The sequence below is a fragment of the Mchenga conophoros genome, linkage group LG5, assembly GCF_057382185.1.
Source record: "Mchenga conophoros isolate Kocher_MC1m ecotype Shallow Benthic linkage group LG5, M_conophoros_male_GT1.1, whole genome shotgun sequence".
Taxonomy (NCBI): domain Eukaryota; kingdom Metazoa; phylum Chordata; class Actinopteri; order Cichliformes; family Cichlidae; genus Mchenga; species Mchenga conophoros.
In genome coordinates, this window is record NC_140530.1 from 9,722,647 (window position 1) to 9,748,906 (window position 26,260).

General features: G+C 40.8%; 2 protein-coding genes across 12 annotated transcripts in view; both read left to right on the forward strand.

The window, feature by feature from the left end:
* Positions 1-21,916, forward strand: part of itpr1b (inositol 1,4,5-trisphosphate receptor, type 1b) — an 82,710-nt gene extending 60,794 nt beyond the window's left edge. For all 11 annotated transcript variants that reach the window (XM_085273098.1, XM_085273102.1, XM_085273101.1 and 8 more), the window contains 10 exons: positions 487-609; positions 7,094-7,269; positions 7,554-7,718; positions 7,822-8,011; positions 8,318-8,410; positions 9,215-9,363; positions 10,354-10,519; positions 12,291-12,451; positions 16,718-16,879; positions 18,243-21,916. In XM_085273098.1, coding sequence (XP_085129224.1) covers positions 487-609; positions 7,094-7,269; positions 7,554-7,718; positions 7,822-8,011; positions 8,318-8,410; positions 9,215-9,363; positions 10,354-10,519; positions 12,291-12,451; positions 16,718-16,879; positions 18,243-18,329 — 1,472 coding nt within the window. In that variant the 3' untranslated portion in view covers positions 18,330-21,916. The remainder of the gene's footprint in view (positions 1-486; positions 610-7,093; positions 7,270-7,553; positions 7,719-7,821; positions 8,012-8,317; positions 8,411-9,214; positions 9,364-10,353; positions 10,520-12,290; positions 12,452-16,717; positions 16,880-18,242) is intronic.
* Positions 21,635-25,174, forward strand: bhlhe40 (basic helix-loop-helix family, member e40). The gene is made up of 5 exons (XM_085273110.1): positions 21,635-22,041; positions 22,136-22,199; positions 22,287-22,394; positions 22,798-22,921; positions 23,086-25,174. Exons 1-5 carry the CDS (start codon positions 21,965-21,967, stop codon positions 23,949-23,951), a joined length of 1,239 nt encoding a protein of 412 aa, XP_085129236.1. The 5' UTR covers positions 21,635-21,964; the 3' UTR covers positions 23,952-25,174.
* The last annotated feature ends 1,086 nt before the right edge of the window (positions 25,175-26,260 follow it).

The following is a 26,260-nucleotide window of genomic DNA, read 5'->3' on the forward strand; positions in this document are numbered from 1 at the left end:
CCAGATTATTCTGTTTAGGTGGTTATGTTAGCAGTAAATGTACACACTCGCATTCTGACTTGTTTGACTGTGTTTCACACCAAATTTACTAACCAAATCAAATATCCAGAGTATTCACTCAGCGAGTTTTGGTTCTTCTAAACCAAAGAAGCAGAGCTGCTCGCTGTGGTTGCCACTTGTGACAAGGGAGTAGCTGGAATTGGCTTTACGAAAGAAACTATTAATGGCACCAGTTTTATAGTTGCCATGCTCAGTGTTTGTCGACAGCGACAGAGAGAGTTCAAGCAGTTCATGTAATTTAGGGTTGGTGCAAAGTTGGTTATCTGTATAAATCTTTTTTTTCAGCTTTGACTCAAAGGTATTGAATGTGAAACTTGGTTGGTCTGAAACACTGGACAGTTTTTGGAGTACAAACATGTACGCACTACATCTGAGTGCTTTAGCATAGCCATCTGTGTTAATGTGCTTCACTATGCTGTCCTCTAGCCCAGCCCATCCTGTACTGGTGCTCCAGGAACATGTCATTCTGGAGCAGCATCTCCTTCAACCTGGCTGTGCTCATGAACCTCCTCGTGGCCTTCTTCTACCCTCTGGAAGGCATCCGTGGAGGTCAGTCACTCTCAGTCTTTCTCTGTGTATGATACCCAGTCATTGCCATTGCCCTGTTAAGATGACTTCTGTCAGTTTTCTTTTGGATCAGAGTTTAAAACACACAAACAAAAAGTCTTTCTGCAGCTGAGATCATGCTATAATATTCTTAAACACAGAACAAATATTGTAAATATTCTGTGTAGGTACTGCCATCTGGTTCATAGTGTATGGCTACTAACAGTAGAAACGATTCATCGACTCGATCCTCGGAGCTGCTTATGGTCGAACACCCAGCAGTAGAGGTGGTGTGCTGTAGCAGAAGTGTCCGAGGTGAAATGTGAGATAAGCTTTGCTGTGTAGGTCAATTTGAAGCAGCATTATGAGAAATCTACAGCTTGTAGACAGATAAACAGAGTTTTGTTTTATGTGAACATCCTGTTAGCATGTCTCAGTTCATGGCTGCTTATATTCTCGTGCCTGAGCTGAAGATTACACATGTGGACACCATGACAGACCCTTCGTCTTACAACTTACAACTTTAACACTTGAGAATAACAGATTGCTTATGCCCTGATTGTTATCTGCGTGTGTGTGTGTGTGTGTGTGTGTGTGTACGTGTGTGCGTGTGTGTGTACGTGCGTGTGTGTGTACGTGTGTGTGCGTGTGTGTGTGTGTGTGTGTGCACTGTGGTTAACACAATGAGTGTGACTACTACAACACAGGAAATGGGAGTGAGTGACACAAGCATTACTGCTGAGATCAGGGGTGGGGCGGGATGCAGAGAGTGCAACATGTGTGTTATCAGAGACCTGGTTAAAAAGAACAGGAAAGAAACTGAGTGTTTACTCTTCAATTTCTTCATTTTATGATCAGGTGTATCGCAACACCTCAGCATATTTAGACCTTCCAGCTCACAGAAAGTAGTCCTCGACCACTCGAGGCAAACTGTGATCTAAAAAGTGTAGATTAGCCTGTAAAGTTATGGCAGGAATCTTTTTGATATATGCAGAGAAATGCAATAGTTTATTTTTTCCTTCACCAAGTTTCTGTTACTGGCACAGAGCAATTAAAAAAGGTGTTGTGTGTGCTGGAGTCACAGATGTTAGAAGTGGAAAAACTAGTGTTATCAGAAATCTGATTAATGTTAGCAACTCTTGGTTATATTAGCATCTACCAAGGAATGTGGATATCTGCAGCAACAATTAAATACCTTTAGCTGTCCAATGTCTCAAAAAATTACATAATGTCACATTTGCTTATTTTCTGTCTTTTAATCTGAAGTAAACACAAAAAAACTAAAATCTATTTGAGATCTGGCTGCTGTTCAGAGATGTATGAGGGGTGTCTGGCTTGTTGATTTGCGTCCCAATTTTCACATCCTTTATGAAATGCTCTATGTTTAGACCTTTTTAATATTCATTTCCACAGTTGCAGCCAGTACTTGATCAGATTAAAGGAATTGTGAGTGCATAGCTTTAAAGGACCTTACAGAATGCTGTATGTTCCCGTGCTTGTGGTTTGGGTGTAGCCTCACACCTCCCTAACCAAAGTTGGGGAGGTGTGAGCATCGCTACAGCTGTGAAGAGAATGCAATCCCGGTTGAAGAGCTGGATCTTGAACTGCAGTGGTGTCATAAAATATTGATTTTGCACTTCTTTTCCTCTGAGGTCTTTTTTTTTTTTCTCTCTTTGCGTGACTTCTGGTAATTATGGTATGTGATAGATTCACCCAGACTATTAATACTGTGACCACCTTAAAAAGCCAGAATCACGTCAGGGACACATACAGCAAGATTTCAAATGGCAGATGTCTTGCTTTACAACTGATAAATATTTGTCCAAGCAGTGATCTGTTTTAAATGAAGTTTTAAATGTAAAAGCGAACTCATAATGCTTTACAGTACAAACCATTTTTTAAGGTCAATTTACAATCACAAATGAACTGAACATGAATGTCTGTAGACTGTGGGAGGCAGTACCCAGAGAGGTCCTACGCAGCACAGGGAAAACATGACACGAGATTTCACCCAGGAGCCTTCTTGCTGCTTCTTGCGCAGAGAAAGTGCAAACTACTGCATCAATGCCAGTCATAGTGAATTTTAGTATTTAGTGTTTAGTTCAACACCAAGCGCTATTATGCTATTATTTATTGATCAAAATGACTGTATGTATAAGTGTGAACGTAGTTGAGCATGAAATGCTATCAGAACACATTATGACAGAAATCATAAAGTTTCCCTATTAAAGTGGAAGACTGCACCACGGTGTCCTTCACTCACACACAACATGACTTGCTAACTGTGATAAAGCTGTTTCACATGTGCTCACATGACAAATGACACTGATGACTGATCATTGTCTTCTCACAGACATGTTTTATCTAAACGGTTATCAGTAAAGTAAGCTCTGGTGTATGATTCAGTGATATCTGCAGAGCTATAAAGAAGGAAGATTTAAAGGTTGTATTCACAGCTAAAAATTGGTCAGCAGCATTTGTCATCACATTGGTGGCCGATTCTTCATAAAAGCTGTCATTTTAAAGCAATTCTGTGGTAACAGCTTGATGTTTATAAAGACATGCACTTGGTGTTAAAGTTTTTGTATCAATGAGGAAACCAATCAAGTTTCACACAGCTGCTTCAGACTAGGAAAAGGGAAGACATCGCAAAGAAACTCTGTGTTTGTTGAAGAAAACCTGCCAAGGAACAGGTGGATTCAGACTCCATTAATAACTGATGAGTAACCCAGAGTTTTATTTAGCTCTGTCTGAAACAAAAAACCCAGTGGATCGTCATCTCTCAGTTTCACTAAACCCATTTTCTGAAACGGACCTCTGCATTTTGATACAGCCAGACAGCAGTGGTCACAACTTTAACCCTCTCAGGCTCAAATTAAGTTTTTTGTTGCTAATGCACAACCAAGTCCTGCAGTGGTACTTCTGAGTAAAAAAACCTCATAAAATATGTATGTGGGGTAATCAGGTTGTTGTTTTAACTGTTGCAAATCTGCAACGTCTGCCTGGAGAGGGTTAAGACGAGAGCGGACTTTGTGATTGATACACACACCCCCACCCCACAAAACCAGAACTACACAACAAATGCTACAAGGCATCTAGAAGCATTTATGTTTTTACAAAACCAAACTGAGATCCAATCTTAGCCAGAATTTAAAAACTGAGGCCATTCATTTTGATACTGAAACTACAGATGGTGTTATTCATTCCTTAACATCGGTATTTTCTGTGTGCCATCCTTCTTTTAGAGTCACCGTTTGCCGACGCTGATTAGATTTAAACGTGTTTCCAAACAGTTTTTTTTTCTTCTCTTTTGTTTTTAGCAAAAAGTGTCTTCAGAGTGATGCTCCATTCATGCCCTATCAGTTTCTGACATGGGTTATGGTTAGGTTTTGTTATGTCAACCAAAGTCCATCATCCATCATGCATTTACTTAACCCCGTGTTCACAACTATGGAAATTATGTAAGCATATAAGCACCTACAGAAATTCAGTGCTCTGCTGATTTAATTGATTTGCTCTAAAGCTGTCGTGTCTCTTGTGCCTAAAGTGTAGATTTTGGCACTACAAAGTATGAAGTAATCACCCTGAAGAATATATGTCAGTTTAATGCCTACAAACAATTGAATGTATTGAGTAAAAAGGACAAAAAAGTGGGAAAAAAACCCAAAACAAACCAGCGTAATGAATATTGATCTTCATTTAAAATACATTAAATACACTCCTTTTCTTTTAACCAACAAGGATGTGGACATAAAAAGTTATTATCCCTGAGATCTCCAGATTTGACCTTCTTCCCCAAATGATTATAATCCCAGATCAGTCTGGGCTGTCACGAGGCTTTCATTTCTAAATTTAGGGGTAGGGAAAACTCTGTCTGGTGTTTGGTCACAAGTTGTAACTTCAAAGACTGAATATTCATTCAAACAGAGATTCTGAGTGATTACAGGAGATTCTTCACAAGCCAAAGGAATAAGCAGACCTGAGCATGTTTTTGTGTGAAGTTTCAGTTTTCTTTTTGATTTGCCGTCTCTTATTCCCTTCCGTTTTTTTTCTCAGTTCTGCTTCAGGGCAATATTTGTGGGGACGCGAAAAGCCTCAGCCGTTAAGGCCTCCATTGTTCCAGTGCAAAGAGAAGACGCACATTGTTTTTCGCATAAACTTTCAATTGTTCTGCCTGGGGTCAAACGGCGAGGTCCCTTTTGTTTGAACTTCCTTGCAGTGGTGTAGAGCAGACAAAAAAAGAGGTTGTTAGCTTAGCTTCAGAAACCTGATGTGGTTTTCAGTGTTAAAGGCCTTCTGAGAGCTTAGAGGTTCATTCCAGGATACACCACTCACTGCAAAATTAGGTGATTTAGGCATTTAAGAGATAAGATAAGATAAAACTTTATTTATCCCCCGGGTGGGTTCCTCTGGGAAATTCGGTCTCCAAAAGCACAGCACCGACAGAAGTTACAGAGTTACAGAAAATTATATATATATTAAATATATATATATATATATATATATATATATATACACAGAGACATATACAGATAAAATATACGAAGGGGATAAATAGAATAAATAGAAATAAAAATACAAGTGAATTGCACATTTAAAGTATTGAGGTCTATTGCACCATTGACTATTAACAAAAGTATTGCACAAAAGGTATTGTACAGTGAGGTGAAGAGGCACTACAGCTTAGTTGTTCCCCCCTCCTTTGTCCTCCTGTTTCCCCTCCCTCTCCCCTGCAGAGAGGAGTTAAACAGTCTGATGGCGTGTGGGACAAAGGAGTTTTTACGTCTGTTAGTTCTTGTCTTGGGGAGAAGCAACCTGTCACTGAACAGACTCTTCTGGTTGTTAATGGCCGTGTGCAGAGGATGCCCAGCATTGTTCATAATGTCCAGCAGTTTTTTAGTGTCCTTTTCTCTGCCACTGTCACCAGAGTGTCCAGCTTCATGCCGACCACAGAGCTAGCCTTCCTGATCAGTTTCTCCAGCCTGGATGAGTGTGAAATGGTGAATGCTTACCGCCACACAGATGCGTGCATGAAAACATAACATGCCCTATTTTCTTACCAGCTGAGATGCTTCATTTAAATATTAAAACCAGCTTCTTGCAAAGAAATATCAAATTTTACCAGTGAAGCTAAATTGGTCAGAAATGTTGTTTATTGCAAGTTTGCCATTGAGACATAGCAGGCCTCACTTTCATACTGTCTTAAGCTACATGGAATCCCCTTAAATACTATTGAAAACCTCACTTACAGTGACCGTGGATGGTTCGCTGTAAGCGGTTTGTTTGGAGAGAAACTGTGGTTGCGAACTTCTAGTAGCAAGCAGAAGTGTGTAAGCCTTAAAAATAAACACCCGGAATAACTACAAGTGGAGGAGCTCGATGACGAGGTCCGAGTCAGGTGGTCAAACTGCCAGAGCCTCCACCCTGTCACAGGTGGCTGCTATAATATGAGGAGAAACGGATTGTTTTTGTCTGTCAACAATGCAAGCCATGTGGATATGTGAAGTGTAGTGCAAGTAGTTCAATGTGAAGGTCAGTCTCGCTTCTCTTCTTATAACTGCAGAGTAAGCAAGTAAGAGAGATGAATGGCCTTAGACAGTAGGTGTGTGACGTCAAAGCTGCTGTGTCTGGGATGGCTGCCAAGTCTGAGCGCCCAGGCTGCCTGTTACGATGCAGTACCTGGGATGCATCGCTGATATATTTGGCGGGAACAAAGTATATTTTTAGCCAGTGGGAGGTTATGTAACAACCCACCATGTGATTGGTATACACGGAGAGACGAGAAGGAGGCTTCAGAAAGACGGGAATGGAGGGAGACATCGAAAGTGCTCTTCGTCCTTGCTCAGAGAAAAGCAAACCTGACACAAAAGTTGTTTTTCGTTTTTTGTTTTCATGAAGAAATCAGATTATGGGGTGATGCCAGTGCACCATGAGCTCATAATACTGCTTTCCTGAACCACATTAACTGATATAGAACAAATAATAAATGTGAGTTAGATTTCTGTAAGGCATCAACATTCACAACTAAAAATAAGTGAGCTTCAACTTTTCACCTGATGTCCACTTTGTGTCATTTACTTTTTGATGTAGTGGCACAAATGTTTTGTTCAATGTAGCAATTGTTCTGATACCACAGTTAGCACAAACAACTCTTGTTCCTTCTCTAAAAATGAAAGGCTTACTATTCTGTTTCCTGAAGCTTTTTTATGAATGAATACATCTGAAAGATGGCCTTGTTGAAAAGGGCTTGTGTGTTTGCTTCACTGCAACGATCACACAGCTGCTTTCATGTTTAAACAGATAAACTGATGCATTTATGTCATGGCGCACCGATGTTGGCGAGTGTGACTTGCCTCACTCCCGACTGACTGGATTATCATTTGACTCGATAAAAGAATTAATAACTACTTAAAATAGTTGGCTGTGATGGAAAAGATTGAGTGAAAGCTTTCTCATCTCGCCCTAATGACGTCTCCTTCATCCTCAGGCACTCTGGAGCCCCATCTGTCTGCCCTGCTGTGGATGGCTATGCTGGTTTCACTGGCTATTGTCATAGTGCTGCCTCAGCCTCACGGTATCAGGGCACTCATTGCCTCCACCATCCTGCGCCTGATCTTCTCGGTGGGCCTCGAGCCCACATTGCTCCTACTAGGAGGCTTTAATGTAAGTGGGCATGAACCTGACATTTAATTTTCATGCAGTACAGAAACACGGACTCTGTTCAAGCAAGATTTTGCCTTCAAACAGCCGCTAATACAAATGTCACTCATTAAATCTTAAATCTTGTATATCAGGTCAGGGAGATTCCACACTACGCTGACAATGCAGCACTTGCACTATATATTTAGTAGTCTGAACAATGACTGTTTGAAATTCTTCTTGCACTGCCTTTGAACAAACCTTACCATACTGATTATACATGCTGTGTGTTTTCCATTGTTCTTCAGTTATGTAATAAGGTCATCTTCCTGATGAGCTTCGTTGGAAACAGAGGAACCTTTACACGTGGATACACAGCCATGATTATGGATGTCGAGTTCTTGTACCACCTGCTCTATTTGATTATCTGCAGCTTGGGGGTCTTTGTCCATGTCTTCTTTTACAGTCTACTAGTATGTGAGCTCACACATACTTCATCCTATACACATTTCATATATGAGATTTAACCCAGTTCCAGATGTTCCACACACATCTCTAAACCCTTGTTCTTTCCAGCTCTTTGACCTGGTTTACCGAGAAGAAACCCTGCTGAACGTAATAAAGAGCGTAACCCGCAATGGCCGCTCAATTGTTCTGACAGCTGTGTTGGCGCTTATCCTCGTCTACCTCTTCTCTATTGTGGGATACATCTTCTTCAAGGACGACTTTATTTTGGCTGTGGACCGGATACCCAACAAAACTCTCGGTAAGTTGAAATACAGGCTTCTTGCCATTTCCTTGCTGGAACCAAAATGCATGTCATGCCTTACCCAGATGCCAGAACGCATGGAATGTTTTTCCTCATTCATTCTGAATCACTAAAAAAAAAACAAAGATGAAAAATATTAAGTGTGGAGGATCTTTGTACATTCACTTGCTCTTAGCATCCAGCTACACTATCACTATTCGTCGCCACAAAAATGCATTGCATAAAAATGAGTGTTTGACTCTCAAATGTGAACCTTGTATAGTTTGGATACTTGCATAATTTCTTCCGTTCCCAACTGAACAGAGCATGGAGCCAGCATGGTGGGAGAGTTCCTCTCTGGTGGAGTTTGTCAGAAAGAAAATGGAGAAAACTGCTCAGCAGAGGCCACGATGGATGGTAGGTTGACAAAGTGAAAGGTAAATGTGAGTGCGTGTACATGGGGTGGAGGCTTGGGTCGAAGGTTTCTTTTTAAGTGTAAATCCATGTTTGTTTGTGAATCTCTTGAATTTTTCCACGAGGCTGGGTGCACGTGTTTGTGTGAAGGGCTTTATGTTCTCACACATTTCTGACTTGCCCAGAAGAGATTCGTCCCACCGAGCTACAAATCTAGGCGACTGGGTGGTCATGGGATTAAAACTGACTGGGCCAACTGGGGGCTTTCAGGGAGCTGGGTCATACACCAGGGGTTTAGACTCTTTAGACTTTGTGGTCTCACAGTACCAAGCCTAAGACTTGATGTAGGGGCCCATAGCTGAAAGGTCAGAGATTAGAGCAGGTCGATGGGTCCACCCAGGGATGGTGCGGGGACTCTCTAACTGCAAACAATGAGTTTTTGCAAACCATCCGACCTTGTTGGGATAAAGCCATCGTTCAAAGGTGAACACGTAGCACCTTTAAATTGATCGGCCAACCATGTCGAATCCTCAAACTGCTGGAGCTTGACCTTGTCTGAGCTTCCCATCCGTCATCACCAGGCGGGCTAATTAGGGTAGTCTGGTGACTAGCCTTTGTGTGGGAAGTTGAAGAATGTCCTCAGTCACATTAAAACCTCCTAATTTATTTTGGTAATATAATTGAATCTTTAAGTAAGGTAGCCACTTATTTTATTGAAACCATATATAAAGGTATTTTTGCTGGATGATAGAAATGCAGAGTAAACTTTAAAGGATCCTACAGTAACACTTCGCTGTGTCTTTGTAGCTTCCCTTGCTATCCAGCCGTCAGCGGTAGTGATTGAGGACAAGGAGCGGACGTGCGATTCCTTGCTCATGTGCATTGTCACAGTACTGAGCCACGGCCTCAGGAGTGGGGGAGGTGTCGGGGACGTCCTACGGAAACCATCCAAAGAGGTATAAAAAACAGGAACCCAACAATGAGGAGAGATCACACCTTTGAGGGTGTGAAGAAGAGTCATAAAATGACCAAATATCGGTTTTCCTGTTTTTTACTTTAAAGTCTAGCAACACAGATGAGACGTACTGGCACATCCCCCTACCATGCACAATAAGTCTAACTCGAGTTCAGCTAAATTGAGAAGATAACAGATATTTAAAGGTGTATTTAGTCTTGTAATAAGGAATTTAATATTAAACATTATAAGTAAAAGTAGACATGCTGTCAATTTAATATGTGTTGGATGAGGTAATAAGTGTAGTAGAGGATACGAAGCACTTTGAGTGCTCCAGTAGAGTAGAAAAGCGCTATATAAGAACCAGTCCATTTATCAGGAGTCCAGTATGTCTGAAAGTCTGTGATTGAAAGTTGTCCTTTACAAGGAGGATGTTTTCAAAGCTCCAAACATAGCAAAAACACACAGGATGAAGACAAGTTTGTAACGACCACGCATTAGACCTGCAACTCAACCCACAAGATGGCACAAAGAATTATGAATCATTCACACTTTTATTAACTTCATATAACTTATTGCTCATTTGCATTGATGTCACAACTGTTTTCAGTTGTTCAGAAGCCTGCCAAACACAACCTTACAGCTGGATTGTACCCATGCAAAAGGGCACTGAGTCATACCAATATGTTAACTTAGTTCTTATATATGTATATACACTCCTCTCAAAGGACATAATATTTTTATGCATTCTCTTAGAAGTTTTCAGAATCACAGGTCAGTGCTTGTACTTGTAAGACTGCTTTGAAAACTTGTTCAGCTTCATCTGTGAGTAATGATTTAGTAACATGTGTGTTTGTTTTTTCTCTCTGCTCCTCACTGACCTTCTAAACTGAAAAATGCTCTCATTGGCTGACATAACGTGCGAGCTTTCATTGCCTGTCTCAATCCCCCCCCCCCCCCCCCCCCCCCCCAATTTCTTTGGCTTCAACAGGAACCACTTTTTGCAGCAAGGGTTATCTACGACCTGCTCTTCTTCTTCATGGTCATCATTATTGTCCTTAACCTCATCTTTGGTGTCATTATTGACACATTTGCTGACCTGAGAAGTGAGAAGCAGAAGAAAGAGGAAATTCTGAAGACAACATGTTTTATTTGCGGTGAGGAAAGAAGCAAAATAACTTTTTAAAATAGTTAAGACTGTTTAAGTGCTGCTATTTATGCTTTCAATGGCCCCATTTTAATTTGTGCTCAAGGTTACTGTCCTATTCTCATGAAAGTGAGAATTGTTTAATTTGGGAGGTATTTATACGTTTCGCTGGTGTTCTCACAGACTTCAGTGTGAACTGATTAGATTTGGGTTATGAAACATTACATGACCTCACATCAGTCCTGCTCTTGTGTTAGTTTCAAACATATGGTTACCTGGACTCAAAGCACACTTCTTTCACACAAAGTTAAACGCACAGCTTAACATTTTCTTTCATCCAGTGTGTGGATGTGACTGGATATGTAAGGCGCTTTGGGGTCCTTAGGGACTAGTAAAGCGCTATATAAATACGGGCCATTATTTTGGATGTGATATTTTTATTCTGAAGGTTCTGCCCAAACTGTGGGTCTTTGTCTTTGTCCATCATGCTATCTTCAGTTTATAAATAAAGTTACACATCCAATAGTGCTGAAATGATGAAGGCAAGGAAATTTATGTATGTGCATCCCCAATTTAGTATATCAGGAAGGCTTGGACTGAATTTCTTGACATCTAGGACCTCTTTTGAATGAAATAATTAGAAATTAGTGTCAAAGGTGAGGCTTGCCATGACAAACACTGATATCTAATGGAATGAGTCGATGAAGTTGGTGAGAATTCAAACACATTCAAACAAAGGTGGGAAGGGAAACTTGTTTAGTTGGAGGAGGCCTACAACAGCTAGGTGGTAATTCTAGTTTTACTTTTAGAGCCATTCTGCCTACTCGGCAAACGCTGTAATATGTCAGCATTATGGGAATATGACTCATGACCTTTGACACTTCTTTTCCTGTCTTTTTAACCCTCATTTCTATGTACTAGTAGCACTCCATTCTTCAAGTTTAAAAGAAAAAGCGGAAATGCTTTTTTAGTTCCATTCGAGTCGAAGCTACAGTCAATACGCAACACGTTTCGCTACAGACTCGGTAATTTTGCGGGTGTGAACGATGCAAATGGATGATGATGATGAAATTAAGGGAAATCAAACGAGTGCCCTGTTCTCAGCTCTCATATGAGCATGCTCCTGCTATGATGCAACTTCACATCAGGTCTGTTTTCAAATGGGGGCTTTTTTTCTTTCTTCTTTTTTTTCTTCTGGGTAAACAACCAAACGCCTCCTCTTCCCAGAATGAATGGTTAGTCATGGCAGGTGCTGATGTGGAGGAGGAGTGTTTCTTCCTGTTACCATATGGGTCTTGACCATGTTAGACAGTACACATACTCAGACACTGGCCTCATCTGTCACTGCACCGCCACTTTTTTTTCTTCTTTTCTTCTTTTTTTATGTCAGGAGGGTAATTTCAACTAAATAATCAGTAGTAAGTTGAAATTGTGCTCGCTTGTTTTGTCTGCCCATTCCCTCATACCCCCATTTCCTGTCTTTAAAAAAAAAAAAAAGATCATCATCTGTCATTATTTAGGTCACAAAAATGATGATGCAGGCTTGCATAAGAAAATTTATTTCCTCACTTTTCCTAAGAAGTAAAGAGGACAGATTATTTGGTGTGTGTGTGTGTGTGTGTGTGTGTGTGTGTGTGTGTGTGTGTGTGTGTGTGTGTGTGTGTGTGTGTGTGTGTGTGTGTGTGTGTGTGTGTGTGTGTGTGTGTGTGTGTGTGTGTGTGTGTGTGTGTGAAAGAAATTATGTCATTTATTTATTTATTTATTTATTTATTTATTTTTAGGTTTGGAAAGAGATAAGTTTGACAACAAGACGGTCACCTTTGAAGAGCACATCAAAGTTGAGCACAACATGTGGCACTACTTGTTCTTCATTGTCCTGGTGAAGGTCAAGGACTCAACAGAGTACACTGGCCCAGAGAGCTATGTGGCTGAAATGATCCGGGTAAGGATGTTGTCACTGACATGCACTAGTTTAATGAGGGTCTTATTGGAGTAAATACTAGTGTAGCTGCAAGTCTTCCGAGTCTTGATTTCAGTTGCGTTAAAAAAAGCCCCAAAGAAGATGTTGAAAGACCTTTATTTTAATTAGGTACGTTGTGGATATTTTCTTTCTTTGCTTTAGACGTTAATTTAATTATTGCTAAAGCTACTTCAGTAAGGTAGTATGCGAGTCCCAGTTCCTAATAATATGAATTTACTTAAATTTGTTTTTCAACAGTGTATATTTCCATCTATTTGCTTTCTGCTTTGTTGGGGTTGATACTAATTAAGAACTGAGCTACTAGGTACTTATATTACAGACTGATACATCTACCTGATCGTCAATCTTTTTTTCTTTTTTTTTATATCCTTCAAATTCACAGACACTCCGGAAATTCTGTAATCGACTTGTTTTTCACTTTCTTCTAGCTGCCTTCCTCTCAAAATAGAGCTCTCGCTCATCTTCTTCAGTGCTACAGGTGTGCCTCAAAGCCTACATTAGCAAAACGTACGGTGCAACACTGTATCTGCTACCGCTGTGGTCTTAACTGAGGTTAACCTTCACTCGTGAAGAACACTGTAGGCGCTTCGACTAGGCGTAAAGGTTTATATGGGTTCGGACAGAAGTGATTACTGCAGTCTTTTTCGCTTCCTGCACTGTGACAGGCAGTAATATTTATTTTTTTTCACCTCGTGTGCTCTAGTGTACCAGCTCTGCTTTTATGTAATCCCTACCTCTGTGACCTTGAATCCTTCCAAAGCATTATCACATCAGTCCATTTTATGAATGGACAATTAACATTCAGGCACAGTCTGCCATTGGCATAAAAGGTTTTAATCCTCCGAAGGAGGCATGCATTGTTTTAATCATTAAACACACATGCATGCACCCTTTACATCACCACATGACAGCCACTTTGGCATGCAAACACACTGAAACCTTGGGTTATTTATTTTACTTTTTTCTATCCTGACATAATGCATATTTCTATGTGTTGTATAGAAAGTACGTCATCACTGTTATTAGTTCCAACAAAGGCTTTGCTATCATAAAATACTATAAGATAGCAAATGCCAAGTGCTCGTGTTTATGCCAATCAGATAAATGTACAGCCAGCGGAGAAAGTGATTCAAGTGGATATCTGTAGAATTGTGCCTTTCAGAAAAATAAAAGGGTCTGAAAAGTGATTGTTTTGATTGCTGCATCATACCTGTAGTCTGTGAGCAATTAGAAAGCATTTTAACTGCCACAGGAAAGCCCCTGTTTCTGAAGTGGTTGCTCCCCTGACGCACTTGTGCTGCTGTCAGTTTTTGACCCAGTTTCTCATTCGATGCCATTTAGCCCACTTTCCTGCTTTTTGCCTTGATCTGCTACCCTTAGTCTTGTGAGGAACCACCTGATTTGGGATTAACTCCCTGTCCTCTCGCTCATTAGCGGTGTACTCCCACTGAGCCAAAATACGTTTGTCAAGGGTTCATTCCGACTGGGTTAAGGGTCTTAGCCAAACAGAAGAAGTTGCACATTGTTTGAAAGATGCTGGCGTGCCCAGTCATCCTTAACATCAACTCTCAGCAAGTGTCCTTGTGTCTCGTTACAAAGAGTATATCATTCATAGAGCGTCTGTCATAAAACGCATTCAGTAAATCATTCACAGAGGTTAAATTGAGTCACGTTGTGTGCAAGGATATCGTTTTATCAGCTTTTAAAATGGGATGAGGTTTATTGGAGTTTTTTGGTTTTATTTTTTGGTTGGGTGGCAGACGGAAAACCATACAACTTATTTAACTTATTTTTTAGATATTAAAAAAATCCTGCATGAAAAAATGTAAGTAAACATGTAATGTTATCTATATTAAATAAAACTTCACAATAATATTCATATTTTTTAAACCATAATAATGTAGAGTGCAGTAGTGCCAATAAATTATCGTACAGTCATACATACATCTATTTTTTTATACAACATACAGCTAATTTCAACTGTGCTGGTTTCTGATTTTTCTCCAATTTTTGGATACTTGCTGTGTTAAACTTTATTTGAATGCACAAAAGTTGCATGACGATAATAATAATAATAATAATAATGAATATAATTTCTGCCAACAGTAATAGGAGTTATTAATGAATTATTTTGTTATAGCTTTTTCAGTTGTTAGCTCTTGTTTTTTCTTTTCTTTTATTACAGACATATTCCACTGTATTTACCAGTGATTTGATTAGCAGATGGTATATTTTCAGGCTCTTGTGTTTCAATCTGAGCTGCCTCTCTCCCACTGTGTTTCGATTTTTTTGATGCTGCACTAACGTGGAAGAAGCAGCGGGACATAAGGGGGTGTAGAAGTCAGACTACTCTGACAATGACTGGGACTGACGTCAATGGTGGAGGGCTCTGGGTGAAATGTCATATCTAAGGTGTTAAAAAGAAAACAGTAAAAAAAGACGATGCTCAGTTTGCACCCATTGTCCTACTTCTAATTATGTCCGACGCTTAAAAAAAAATGACACCCATGCTCTATTTGCTCTATTTCCAATCATCCGCTGCCGTAAACGTTCAAGACTGTGATAATTCTGGGAGGGGGGAGAAGGGGGGGCCTTTATTTGCATATTTGTAAAGTGAGTGGGTCGTCAGCTCATCAGGTGGCTTGTGGCATGACTGTGACGTTTTGTGTTGCTATTTTAACCACACAGCATCCTGTTTCTCTGTCATGGCCCGTGCGGTTTTAATAATGAAAAATGTACTTCCGTCATTTCCATTGAACCAGCACGTTGTAGACTCTTAAGTCATGCCTGCACTTCTCAGTTTACTGGAAGTGCTTTCATATGTAAACACTGGGGATGGAAAGAAGGCTAGGCCGTTAAGTGATAAAGTCGTCAAACAAACACACGTGTGGCTGCAACCTGCGGGCTACATCCAAATGGGGGAAATGACCTCTGTCGTGTTTAGGTGATTTTTTTGTTTTGTTTTGCTTTTGTTTTTTTTAAGCAGAGCCGAGTCTGGGAACAGGAAGGTGTTTTCAAATTATTATATCTGTGACAGTCAGCGAGAGATGACAATCTTTCTTAGAGAAACTGGAGCGTTCCAATAATCAAAATGGCACATTTGTATCTTTTTATTTAATTTAATTTCTTACACGTACCAAATATTGCAGTAGCTGTCCTCAGATATAGAAGTGCGTGTTAGAGTGGGAGGAGGCAGGTAAACTAGTAAACACAGCCTCTGTCTCTTTGCATTCAGGAAGTGGAACTTGCTCACAGCCGTCCTCTCCTCCTTTCAGAATGACTGTTTGCTGCTCATTATTTTAGTGTTGTGTGATTCCCCCTCGGGCTACCGTCTGACCCAGGGCTGGTTTGCGGTATGCACGGCCACCTCACTTGCGTCGATGTCTCCAAATCGACCACTGAAACGCGGGGACTTTTTCAGCCCAGTTCTTTGGCACTGCACGATTTCTGGACAGTGCCTGCAGTGCCGCACACTTGCATTTCATTCATGCAGCATTAGGGCAGATCGTTGTGCTGATTTAAGGAACATGACATGCCTTTCTGTATGCTGCTTCATCTAAATAACATTATTAACATTTTATTTTTTTTATATATTAGTATTGCTATCTATCTATATATCTATCTATATATCTATCTATCTATATATCTATCTATATATCTATCTATATATCTATCTATATATCTATATATATACCTATATATATATATATATATCTCAGAGAGCATTTTGAAGTAGTGATGAGAACATTCGAGATCTCGGTGTTTATCTGTGTATATGATGCAAAGAATGTGGAGTCATATGAGAAAATTTCTGTACGCCTGCCAGTGTGATCGTCTGTTCTTTAAGATTAGGCGTGATAGAAACCGATCAAACAAGTGAGCTGCCTCGTGTGAGTGATTTCAAGAATGCCTGCGTATCCCATGTGATTCTAATATGGAAAGTCCCATTCTAATTAGTTTGATTCCACTTTTAGAGTCAGCTTTAAATCACTGCACACAAGCCAGACACTAAAACTGGGCATTAGATGGGGGGGGGGGAGTACAAATTTCATATGGCCTTTTGCCATTTAAGCTTGTTCTGGTGAGTTAAAATTAGAATGAGAAGTGAAAAACTTCCTAGAAAATTGCAAAGGTTCCAGCACCCTGAAGGCAGTCACGGGGAACGTGATAAATACATTTCATTGTGTCTTCATACCTCTCCTAACAAATCAAATTTCTGTTTACCAGGAGCACAACTTGGACTGGTTTCCACGAATGCGGGCCATGTCTTTGGTCAGCAGTGACGCAGATGGGGAGCAAAATGAGATCAGAAATCTGCAGGAGAAACTGGAGTCCACAATGAAACTGGTGTCCAACCTCTCAGGCCAGCTGACCGAGCTCAAGGAACAGGTCGGTTTGAGCTAAAGTTGATCAAAAGACCGAGAATCTGATTTTGATGTCTGACACTTTGTCAGGGGGAGAAAACATGAAGCATTAGAGGGGTTTTTTTCTTTTTCTTTTTGTAAAGAGCAAAGCTGACGTTTTTTCAGTTTTGTTTGTTTGTTTGCTCCTCATTGCCCTTTAGATGCAAAGCTTTCTAAATGCAAAAGGTGGTGAGTCATAGTTCACAGCACCGCTCATGAGATTCTCAATCTGATTTTATTTTCATCACTGAGTTATAAGCACATTTTTGTTTCTCTGGATTATAGACCCGTTAGCTAAGCTTTTTTCTTTGTATCTGTCTTATTTCGGTGCATTATTAAACCAAACTTCAGTTCAGTTTGGTTATTCTGTAAAAGATTTTACTTTTTGCATTCAGCAGACACACTAGAAGTTGTGTAAGGATACAGTTCTGCTGGTATTGCATATCCAGGAAAACAAGACGATTGTTGCACAATCTGCTGTTTCTAGTAAACAGAATTGTAAAAAGCCTTTTACCCTCGAAATGAGAACTATTTGTGAGGAAGTGAATGTTTCAGAGACATTTTGACCCAGACAGTGGGGGAAATGATTATTGTGCCTCCAAGAGCGATGACGGGCACAGGAACATCTGTCACATCGCGCTGCAACGCACAAATGCTCGCACAGCCTGCTTTGATTTCTTTTCCTTCGCTTGATGAATTTAAACTCTTTACTTTCTCAGGAACAAACCAACGTTTATTCACCGGAGAGTGAAAATTATGCCATGAGCGCTCTCCATGTTGAGTCACTCAAAAGATTGCCATAATTAGCAAATTATAGCGCAAAAAGGACAGCATGCTATTGCTGTCTGACTTTAAATGATATTTTTGTCTAACACGTCCCTCTGCGCAGAATTATTTCTGCTGGAACACTCATTACAGGACCACTTTGTCTTCTCACTTTTAATATTGTTGTGTTTCACTGCCGAGGTGCAAATCACCACTTTATGTCAATTAAAGTAAATTCTTAGCAGAAAACCCTCTCTTGTTCCTGCTCGTATAAAGGTTAGCACCTGCGTTTTGACTCATGCGCTTCTCTTGATCTCTGAAATTTCTCTTGACTGAGTTTCAGGATTAGTAGTTTGTATTCGGCTGCTTTCGTCAGAAGACACAGCAAAGTGGATGACAAGGCTGGCAGGATTTCAGAAGAATGTGTTTCAGTTGAGCTGCATGCAGAGTTTGCTGCTGCATTTTGTCAGTTTCTATAAGGTGCTACGAAAGACTGAATCGATTAAGACTGCAGAGCAGAGAAGGTGGAATAATTTTTTCTTTTTTCTTCTTTTAACAAAACGAGCCCTCTCTGTTCCCCTCAGATGACAGAGCAGAGGAAGCAGAAGCAGCGGATCGGCCTTTTGGGACACCCTCAGCACATGAACGTCAACCCTCAGCAGCCTGCGTGAGGTCGACCGGCACACAGCCCTGAAGGAGCTCCGCGTCGGCTTTGCGCCCAGGTGGAGCGCGCACTCCTCACGCCGAGGTTGCACATAATGTATACTGCACTGAGTGTAACTTATAACGGTAGGGAAACACTGTAACATAGGTAGTCATAAGGCGATGTGTAGCTCTACCCACCACGCATGTGTTACTCTAGAACGTGACACTCACCCACCTCATTCTGTTCAGGCCTGTCAGAACTGGTGCCAAATGTTTCCTAGGTAGAAATCATTTGGATTTCTGACCACAAGGCCTTCACTGGTTGAACTTGAAATGGGGGGAAAAAGCTGACTGGACAAGAGGGAATAGTCCCATTTGTTGTTCTTTTTTTTATGTTATTGTTCTCTATTTATATTTCTAGAATAATGAGCAGTATTACACGTCTTATTTTTGTATGTTGTGCAATATATTAACTTAAATATGCAACCTCATTGGTGTGTGGGTTGAAATTCCATCATTTTTGTCTTATTTAAAAGCACAGCCCGATGTTTTGTCTCTGGATAAAATAGAGAGCTGTTGGTTGCCTGTACTTACACACAGATAGGGATAATACTTAATAAGCTGGCCTTCTCAGTTTTACTTTCTTCTTTTATTTCTTGAAAATGTGCGTACTTGTTGAGGGGCAACGGCACTCAGTATAGATAGCATATTGTTTGAGAGCAATATATACGGATAGTTTACTTTCACCTGTGTAAAGCCAACAGTGTCATATCTCAGCGCTAACTAATTTTATGATATATTTGCTTTCTTATTTAACTGGGTCGTAAAGGACATTTAGTGCCACTCATGCTAATATTTGCTCAGGAGTTGTGTCATTTTTACAATAATAAATTTGTCCAGTTTTTGCAGCAGACTTCTTCCATTTGTGCCCGTTTTTGGTCCTCGAGTTAAGTCTGAGACATGTTTGCTGCTTGTGCTGAGTCACTTTTATTTCCACCAAAACTCATTAGTTGCTACTGTTAGACTTCTCTCATTTTTGGACTACCTATGTGTATATACAATTTGTTGCTTACCTTCGCTTTTGTATAGAAAAATGACAAGAGGGGGGAAAAAACGGTTACTTATGAATATTATAATTACTTAAAAAAATTTAGGCGCTATCAATTTGTATACTGGAGTAGAATTATTTATTAAAATTGATGTAATTATCCTTTACTCCCTTTGCTGTGTTTGTTATTGATGTGCTTTTACAGGATTTATAATGTGTTTTTGTTTACAAATGCACACATTCGTACATTACCACATGACTCATTTCTTTTAATACTGCCTTTGTATCTTTATTTCAGTAACTGCAGACTTATAAAGCAGAAAAATGTACGAATTTGTCTTCATCTGATCACACAAATGGATACTGAAATACAAATGCCGCTCACTGGCAATAAGCAAAATGTTCTATATGGGTTCACACGGAAAGTTTGGTTTAAAAATTAAACTGGGCCACGTCCCGAATTATTCTTCTGGCTTTCAGAGAATCTGTATATGCTGACTGGAAACGAGGAACATCTGAGTAGAATATATCCTCATTGATCAGGGACTTTCCTGATTCTCTGACAGCCAAGTATATGTTCACCAAGCTCTACTTAATGTGTAACTGTCCAGGTTCAATCAGTTGGTGTCCTGATATTTAGATTTTTTTTAAATTCATTTTTTAATGAAATGTCTGCATACAAGAGCCATTCATTTGTCAGTCATTTCCAGAAAAATGTAAACAATTTTCTACAAAATTATCCCTCCAAAACCCTTAAACGAGTCCCTCGGTGCAAAATCAGCATTCTTGCTTGAGTGTTTTTCAGCAGATAAACTGTGGTCAGAGAAGCTCATGCTTCATAATGCCGATTCTTGCATAAAGAAGGTGGTAGTAGGTGCAGACTTTCTGCATCTGTAAATGCAAACTTTAAGGGTGCAGCGTGGTTACAATGATTCTTAAACAACTTATATTGACTTATATCAACTAATATTTTAGGGCACGGAGAACGAGTGCAAATTTTCTACACTAATGGGAGTAGGCTATATGCACACAGTTCGGGGTAATCAGATACTGTTAATATTATTTTAAAACCACACAGTTTGGCACCTAACTGTGTGAAATGATAAGAAATGCAGACAGTTGCATCTCCACAGAACAGTGAAAACGGAAAGATGAGTTGAAAACAGTAGTTGGCACCCCCTCCCCCCCTTATCGGAATTAAGTGCAAAATCTTATCTGCAACCCCTTCCCGTTCCCTCCTCTCCGTTGTTTTGAAGCTGTTTCTATATTTAGTCTGTCTGCTTCGGGACGTCGGCGGGTGGAACCGACCGACCAGTCGGGCATTCTCGGTCGTCTGCTGGACTGACGTCACCGACAGGGATCCGCTCTTCGGCTCTCTCCCGGCCATGAGGAGCTCAACGTGACAGCGCGCTGGGTACAAGCAGGTCTAATAAGTACCAGCACGGTGCGGGTATGTAGAAAGAAAACGCTCCACCACAGGGACTCTGTCATCCTGCCGCAGGTGCACGTGCACGTGCCGCACACCAGACCCGTACAGAATGAAATTACACGGGTGTCCACGCCACATTGAGCGCGTGACACTTGGCAGGCTCTGAAAATGCGGAGAGCTAAAATGAGTGGCCCGCTGGCCGCACTGAAACGTTGAGACCCCATAGATAATTATCGCGTGACTCATCGTGTCGCAACTGTTTGTCTCGCCCGCATTGAGCCCAGTGTAAGTATGTTAGCGTGAGAAAATAAAGCGTCTAAAATGAGCAGTCTTGGAAGAGTTTTTGTAAACAAGTGTTGCAACTTAATGATAAAAGCTTCTTCTGCGTTATAATTTCTACATGTTAACTAGTTTCGCTTAATTTTACCACACTTTTTGTTTCATCTCAAAATGTAGGCCTTTTGCTAATACCCAATAATAAAAAATAAAAAAAGTTGTATTTCAGCGTCGAGGCTATAGTATTTTATGCTAGTGTTTCTATAGTGCAGCTTACTATGAAGCTTACTATGCCAGTTAACATGGGGAAAACGGCTCCACACTTCCTAACTGTCCAGGGGAAATCTGTTGCTCTACTTTCTGCCTCCATAAACACGCTCTGCTCTGCAAACACGACTCAACCCCCGAGATCCGAAGCGTGGTGGTACACGGGACTCGGCCCCGGTGGAGGAGTACTACACAAATGGGTTTGCTCCAGCAGCAGAGAGAGGGGGCGGAGCGAGCGGGGAGGTGAGGAGTTGAAAGCACCGTCCAACACGTGAGGCTCATGTGACGGAGCGGAGTCTGTGTCTGTAGCTGAGAGACGTGCCTGCAGTCACAGGGTTTATTTAACACGTAGTCAGAAATCCACCCAGCTCTCACACATTGCGCCGGGCGTGGAGCCTCCCTAGACATACTACTGAGTCCCGGACCTAAGGGCGACAAAACTCCAGCTGCGCTCGACTGCAGCTCACAACAGGAAAACACACTCACACTGGATAAGAGGAAATAATTTTTTCTCATTTATTTCTTTTATCTTGGAAAGTTTTTTTTTTTTTCATTTTGAATTGCGGCTGCTGGGACAAATTTTGGAGTTTTTTTTTTTTAAAAAAAAAAAGCATTTTCTTCAGGTTTTACATTTAATCGACATGGAGAGGATTACCAGCGCGCAACCACCTCCCTGTATGCCAAAACACCCCTCTCTGGATATAGCTGACATGCAAGGGTAAACGAAGCAATTTCTATTACATAAAAAAATGTCATTCTGCACTTTATACTGAAGCTCTGTGAAATCAACTAATTTAATCTTCTCTCCAAAGAGTGGATTTTCCAATTTATGTGTATAAACCCAGGAGGGGCATGAAGCGAGATAATGAGAGCAAGGTAAGTTCTAGTTTTTACAAGTGTAATATATTTAAACAGTTAAATCTGAGCAGAATTTCACTGACCACCTTTCACAACCCTCTCCAGGAGACCTACAAGTTGCCCCACCGACTTATCGAGAAGAAGAGACGCGACAGAATAAACGAATGCATTGCCCAACTGAAAGATTTATTGCCAGAACATCTTAAGCTTACAGTGAGTATTATTTCAGCATATGGCAGGTTTGCTAACAGCCAGAGAATCTGAGACGCCACATGGTTCTGCTGAGCAGTTTGTTTGCGCCATATTTTCAGTTCAGCTTTGAAGCCTTAAAAAATATATATATTTATATACATATATCTATATTTATTTTTTATTAAGAGAAGAACCGAATAATAATAATTTTTAAAAAGTTTTATTTTTTAAATTTTAATTGCAATCTTACTTAAAAAAAAATTCATTTAATTGCTGTTATTTTAAAATTTGTTACTAGAAGTTTTTGTACGTGTGTACATGGACTGCATGACTTCCCGGGTGTTCCAGACTTGTTCTCTGTTCAGCTGCAGAATGTGTTACATAAGAAAGATCAACATGCTTATTGAAGGTCTTCCTGTTTTAGACGCTGGGTCATTTGGAGAAAGCTGTGGTGCTGGAACTCACTCTCAAGCATGTGAAAGCCCTGAGTTCTCTCCTGGAGCAGCAGCAGCAGAAAATTATCGCTCTACAGAAGGACCTGCAGCTTGGTAAGTTTGAGTTTTCATTTTTATTTTTCTTATTTGTTTAGGCTGTGAAGTGGAAATGGTACAGAGGCATCACTGGGGCTGGCACTGTGTGGTCTGTTGTGTTTTTTATTGAGGTAAAACTTGCTGTAAAGAGGATTTAAACTTTTTTTTTTTTAATCACCTAGGTGATCATGGAGTTGACAGCGCTGAGAGCAGTGAGGAGATGTTCCGCTCTGGCTTTCACTTATGCGCCAAAGAGGTTCTGCACTATATGGCCACCCAAGAAAGCAGCAGGGACTTGACTCCTTCGCACGTAATCACTCACATCCAAAAGGTAGCAGCGGAAGTCCTGCAGCATCAAAGCAGCCTTCGGCCGGATGAGGATGTGGGCTCTTCTGAAAAAGTGAAGAAATCCGCCGGACAGCCACAAAGGGCCTCTGAAGGCCCTGCTAAGAACTGCGTCCCAGTCATTCAAAGGACTTATCCCCACGGGACAGGGGAGCTGAGCGGTAGTGACACAGACACTGACAGTGGCTATGGGGGAGAACATGACAAGCGGGACCCCAAAGCCCAGTGGTCAGAAAGCCACTCGATGGAGGGGGAGCTCAACCATTCGGGATCTGAGCGCATGGCCAGTGCCATCAAGCAGGAGGATGATGAGCCTCGGGCCAAGAAGCTGAGATCGGACTCCCCGGAAGATGAAATTCTCTCCAGTCACACGACAGGAGTTCCTGGTAGTTACCTGAGCTTCTCCCCTAACCAGAACCCGTTTTGCCTTCCCTTCTACCTCATCCCCCCCGCAGCAGCGGCAGCAGCAGCGTATCTGCCCATGCTGGAGAAATGCTGGTACCCTGGGGGCTTGCCTGTCATGTACCCAGGCATGAGCGGTTCTGCAGCAGGCCTACCCCCAGAGGCACTTCCCTCGTCTCTGATGATGTCCATGTCCCCGAGGGCAGGATCTCCAGTACACCACCAGAGTCGCATGGACTCCCCCACGTTTCACAAAGCTTTAAAGCAGGTCGCTCCCTTGAATCTGGAAACCAAAGACTGAGCAGATGTGTCACAAATCGTGTCCTCTGAATGTCGAATGGGATAAACGAACACGAAAGCACTGGTATCCCATTAAACAGCAGCTGTAGTTTGACCCATTGTGTCCCACCTCCATCTATCATGAGCTCCTGAAGTGAAATGAGACTTTCTGTGGGGATTCTGGCATGGCCACGAGAAGGCTCATGTTAGACCTTTTGCATGGCTCTGAAATACTGTGAGTTTTAATACGGTCAGTTTAGAGTGCACGAGGGAGCGCGCAAGTGTTTTTCTGCAATACCTGTCATCTCAGCACTTATTGTTGAATGTCAAAGGTTAACCTAGAATGTAAGGTGTAGACTAACCCTTCCACACACAAACACACACCCCATTTAAAAACATTTTGGAGCTATTTTCTTTGCGCGCGCACACAAACACACACGCCAGTCTGTAATGAATGTAAAGATTGAACAAAAGCTCCGTCGTAGATGCTGCTTGAATGACTTTTAAGGATGATCTACTTTCAGTGTTTGTTGCTCCTGTAAATGCAACAAACTATTGTTTTAGACCTACCACAAAAAACAAAACAAAAAAAAAATATTGCCCCTTTAACTCCTTCAGTTATGGCAAAGCTAAATGAACGCAGAGTTTAGAGTTCAAAGAATTCAGGGCGTTGTCGCCGTACGAGGTGTGTCACTCATGTCTGTCAATGAATGATGTGGCCATACACGCTTTTATGATTTCATTTGTTGCTCATGACTGTTTCTGCATTTTTTTAGGTGGAGTTCCTGTGAAGCAGTGTCTTGTAATTATTTCTTTTGCTTATACTACTCGTACATCTCTATTTTTGATACGTGACCCACTGAGTGTATTTTGTAGGGAAAGGCTGAGGGAGCGATTGGCTGTACGTTGCGACATCGTGTACAGTATACATATGGCGTCAGCCTGATTTGCATATTGCCCACTGCTTTCCAGTCGAGTCCAGGCCTGTTTTTAGCTCACGCTGTTGCCTTTACTCGTTTTAACACAGACACAAACAGTGGCAGGTGATTCAAACATATTTGCTTTAAATGTGTCTGTGGCAAAGAGAGTGAATGTAAAGTAAAACAAATATAATAGTTTTGTATAGAAAGAGGTACTTGGGATTTTTATTTTGAAATGTAATGCAAAGGATGTACATATTTTGTATATAAAGTATTATTGATATATATTAAAGTATTAATAAAGCTTTTTCCCCTCCCTGTGGAATTTGTGTTGGACTGCCTGTTGGCTTAAACGTGTTGTAGCCAGCCACCCTGACAGTTTCTCATAACAAGGCATACTTACATAACACTTACATAACCCATAAAGCAGCACAGTCTCTGTAAATCAATAGCGTGTCTTAGACTACTGTAAAGGTTGTGAACATTTTCAATTTCGAAGGATATCTACAGAAATGTGCAAAGGAATCGTTCATATTTATTTAACCGTCGGCTATTACAGATGAGTAACAGTGGAAAGGAAGAACTTGCCATTATAACCCACTAGTATGACGATCCATAGTGTGAGTCTGAAACCTGGAGATACTGTTCCTAAAAAAGAATAAAGTGGGCATGAACTTCGTGTTCACCGAATTACGAGAAGTTTACCTTTTGTGGTTTAATTCTCAAGTGGGCCATACCTATGTCTGGAGATAAGATGTGTCTGGCAGCTTTAGAAGACCACACTGAAAATGGTATTTGAGGTTATGAGGGAAAGGACTTTTAAGCCTTTGATTTACTTTCGTGTTTAATATGGAATACGTGTCTCCGCCGACCTTCTGCCGCTCGTTTGGGGGCTGTTTCCTGCGTGGTAATGCAGCTGTAGCTGTAGTAATAGTGAAAATAACAAGGCCGATATCATGAGCCGCTTACCACAGACTACGTCTCCATGAGGCGCGTGGAAATGACAGTTTTTCTTTTCTTGTAAACAGTATGTTGATTTTTTTTTTAAATTTAGTCTACAAAGACTGTTAAGGTTGCAAATGCGCCTGACTAATCCAACCATGCGACACAAGCGCCACCTTATGGAATTAGAGCTTCATTTCGTGTGATAAATTTTAATAAGAGCAAAATATTTCAGGGAACGTTTCAGTAACGATTACATTTTATAGAAGTTTGCTGAAAGCACTCATCAAAATAAAATACATTCTCACTGTTGCCTTGGTCAGCGTGTGTTTGCAGAATTTGCAGAAAACTGCACTAATCAATGAATAGTAAGTCTCTCAGATTACTTCATGGGGTGTGAAATGGGTTTCCATTAGTAATGAAATTCAAATATTTTTCTTTTACCCAACTCATTGGTGAGGTCAATTTT

Coding starts and splice junctions, on each gene's coding strand:
- bhlhe40 (XM_085273110.1), top strand. CDS start 21,965: ATGGAGAGGATTACCAGCGCGCAACCACCTCCCTGTATGCCAAAACAC. Junction 22,042..22,135: donor GATATAGCTGACATGCAAGG/GTAAACGAAGCA, acceptor TTCTCTCCAAAG/AGTGGATTTTCCAATTTATG. Junction 22,200..22,286: donor AGCGAGATAATGAGAGCAAG/GTAAGTTCTAGT, acceptor AACCCTCTCCAG/GAGACCTACAAGTTGCCCCA.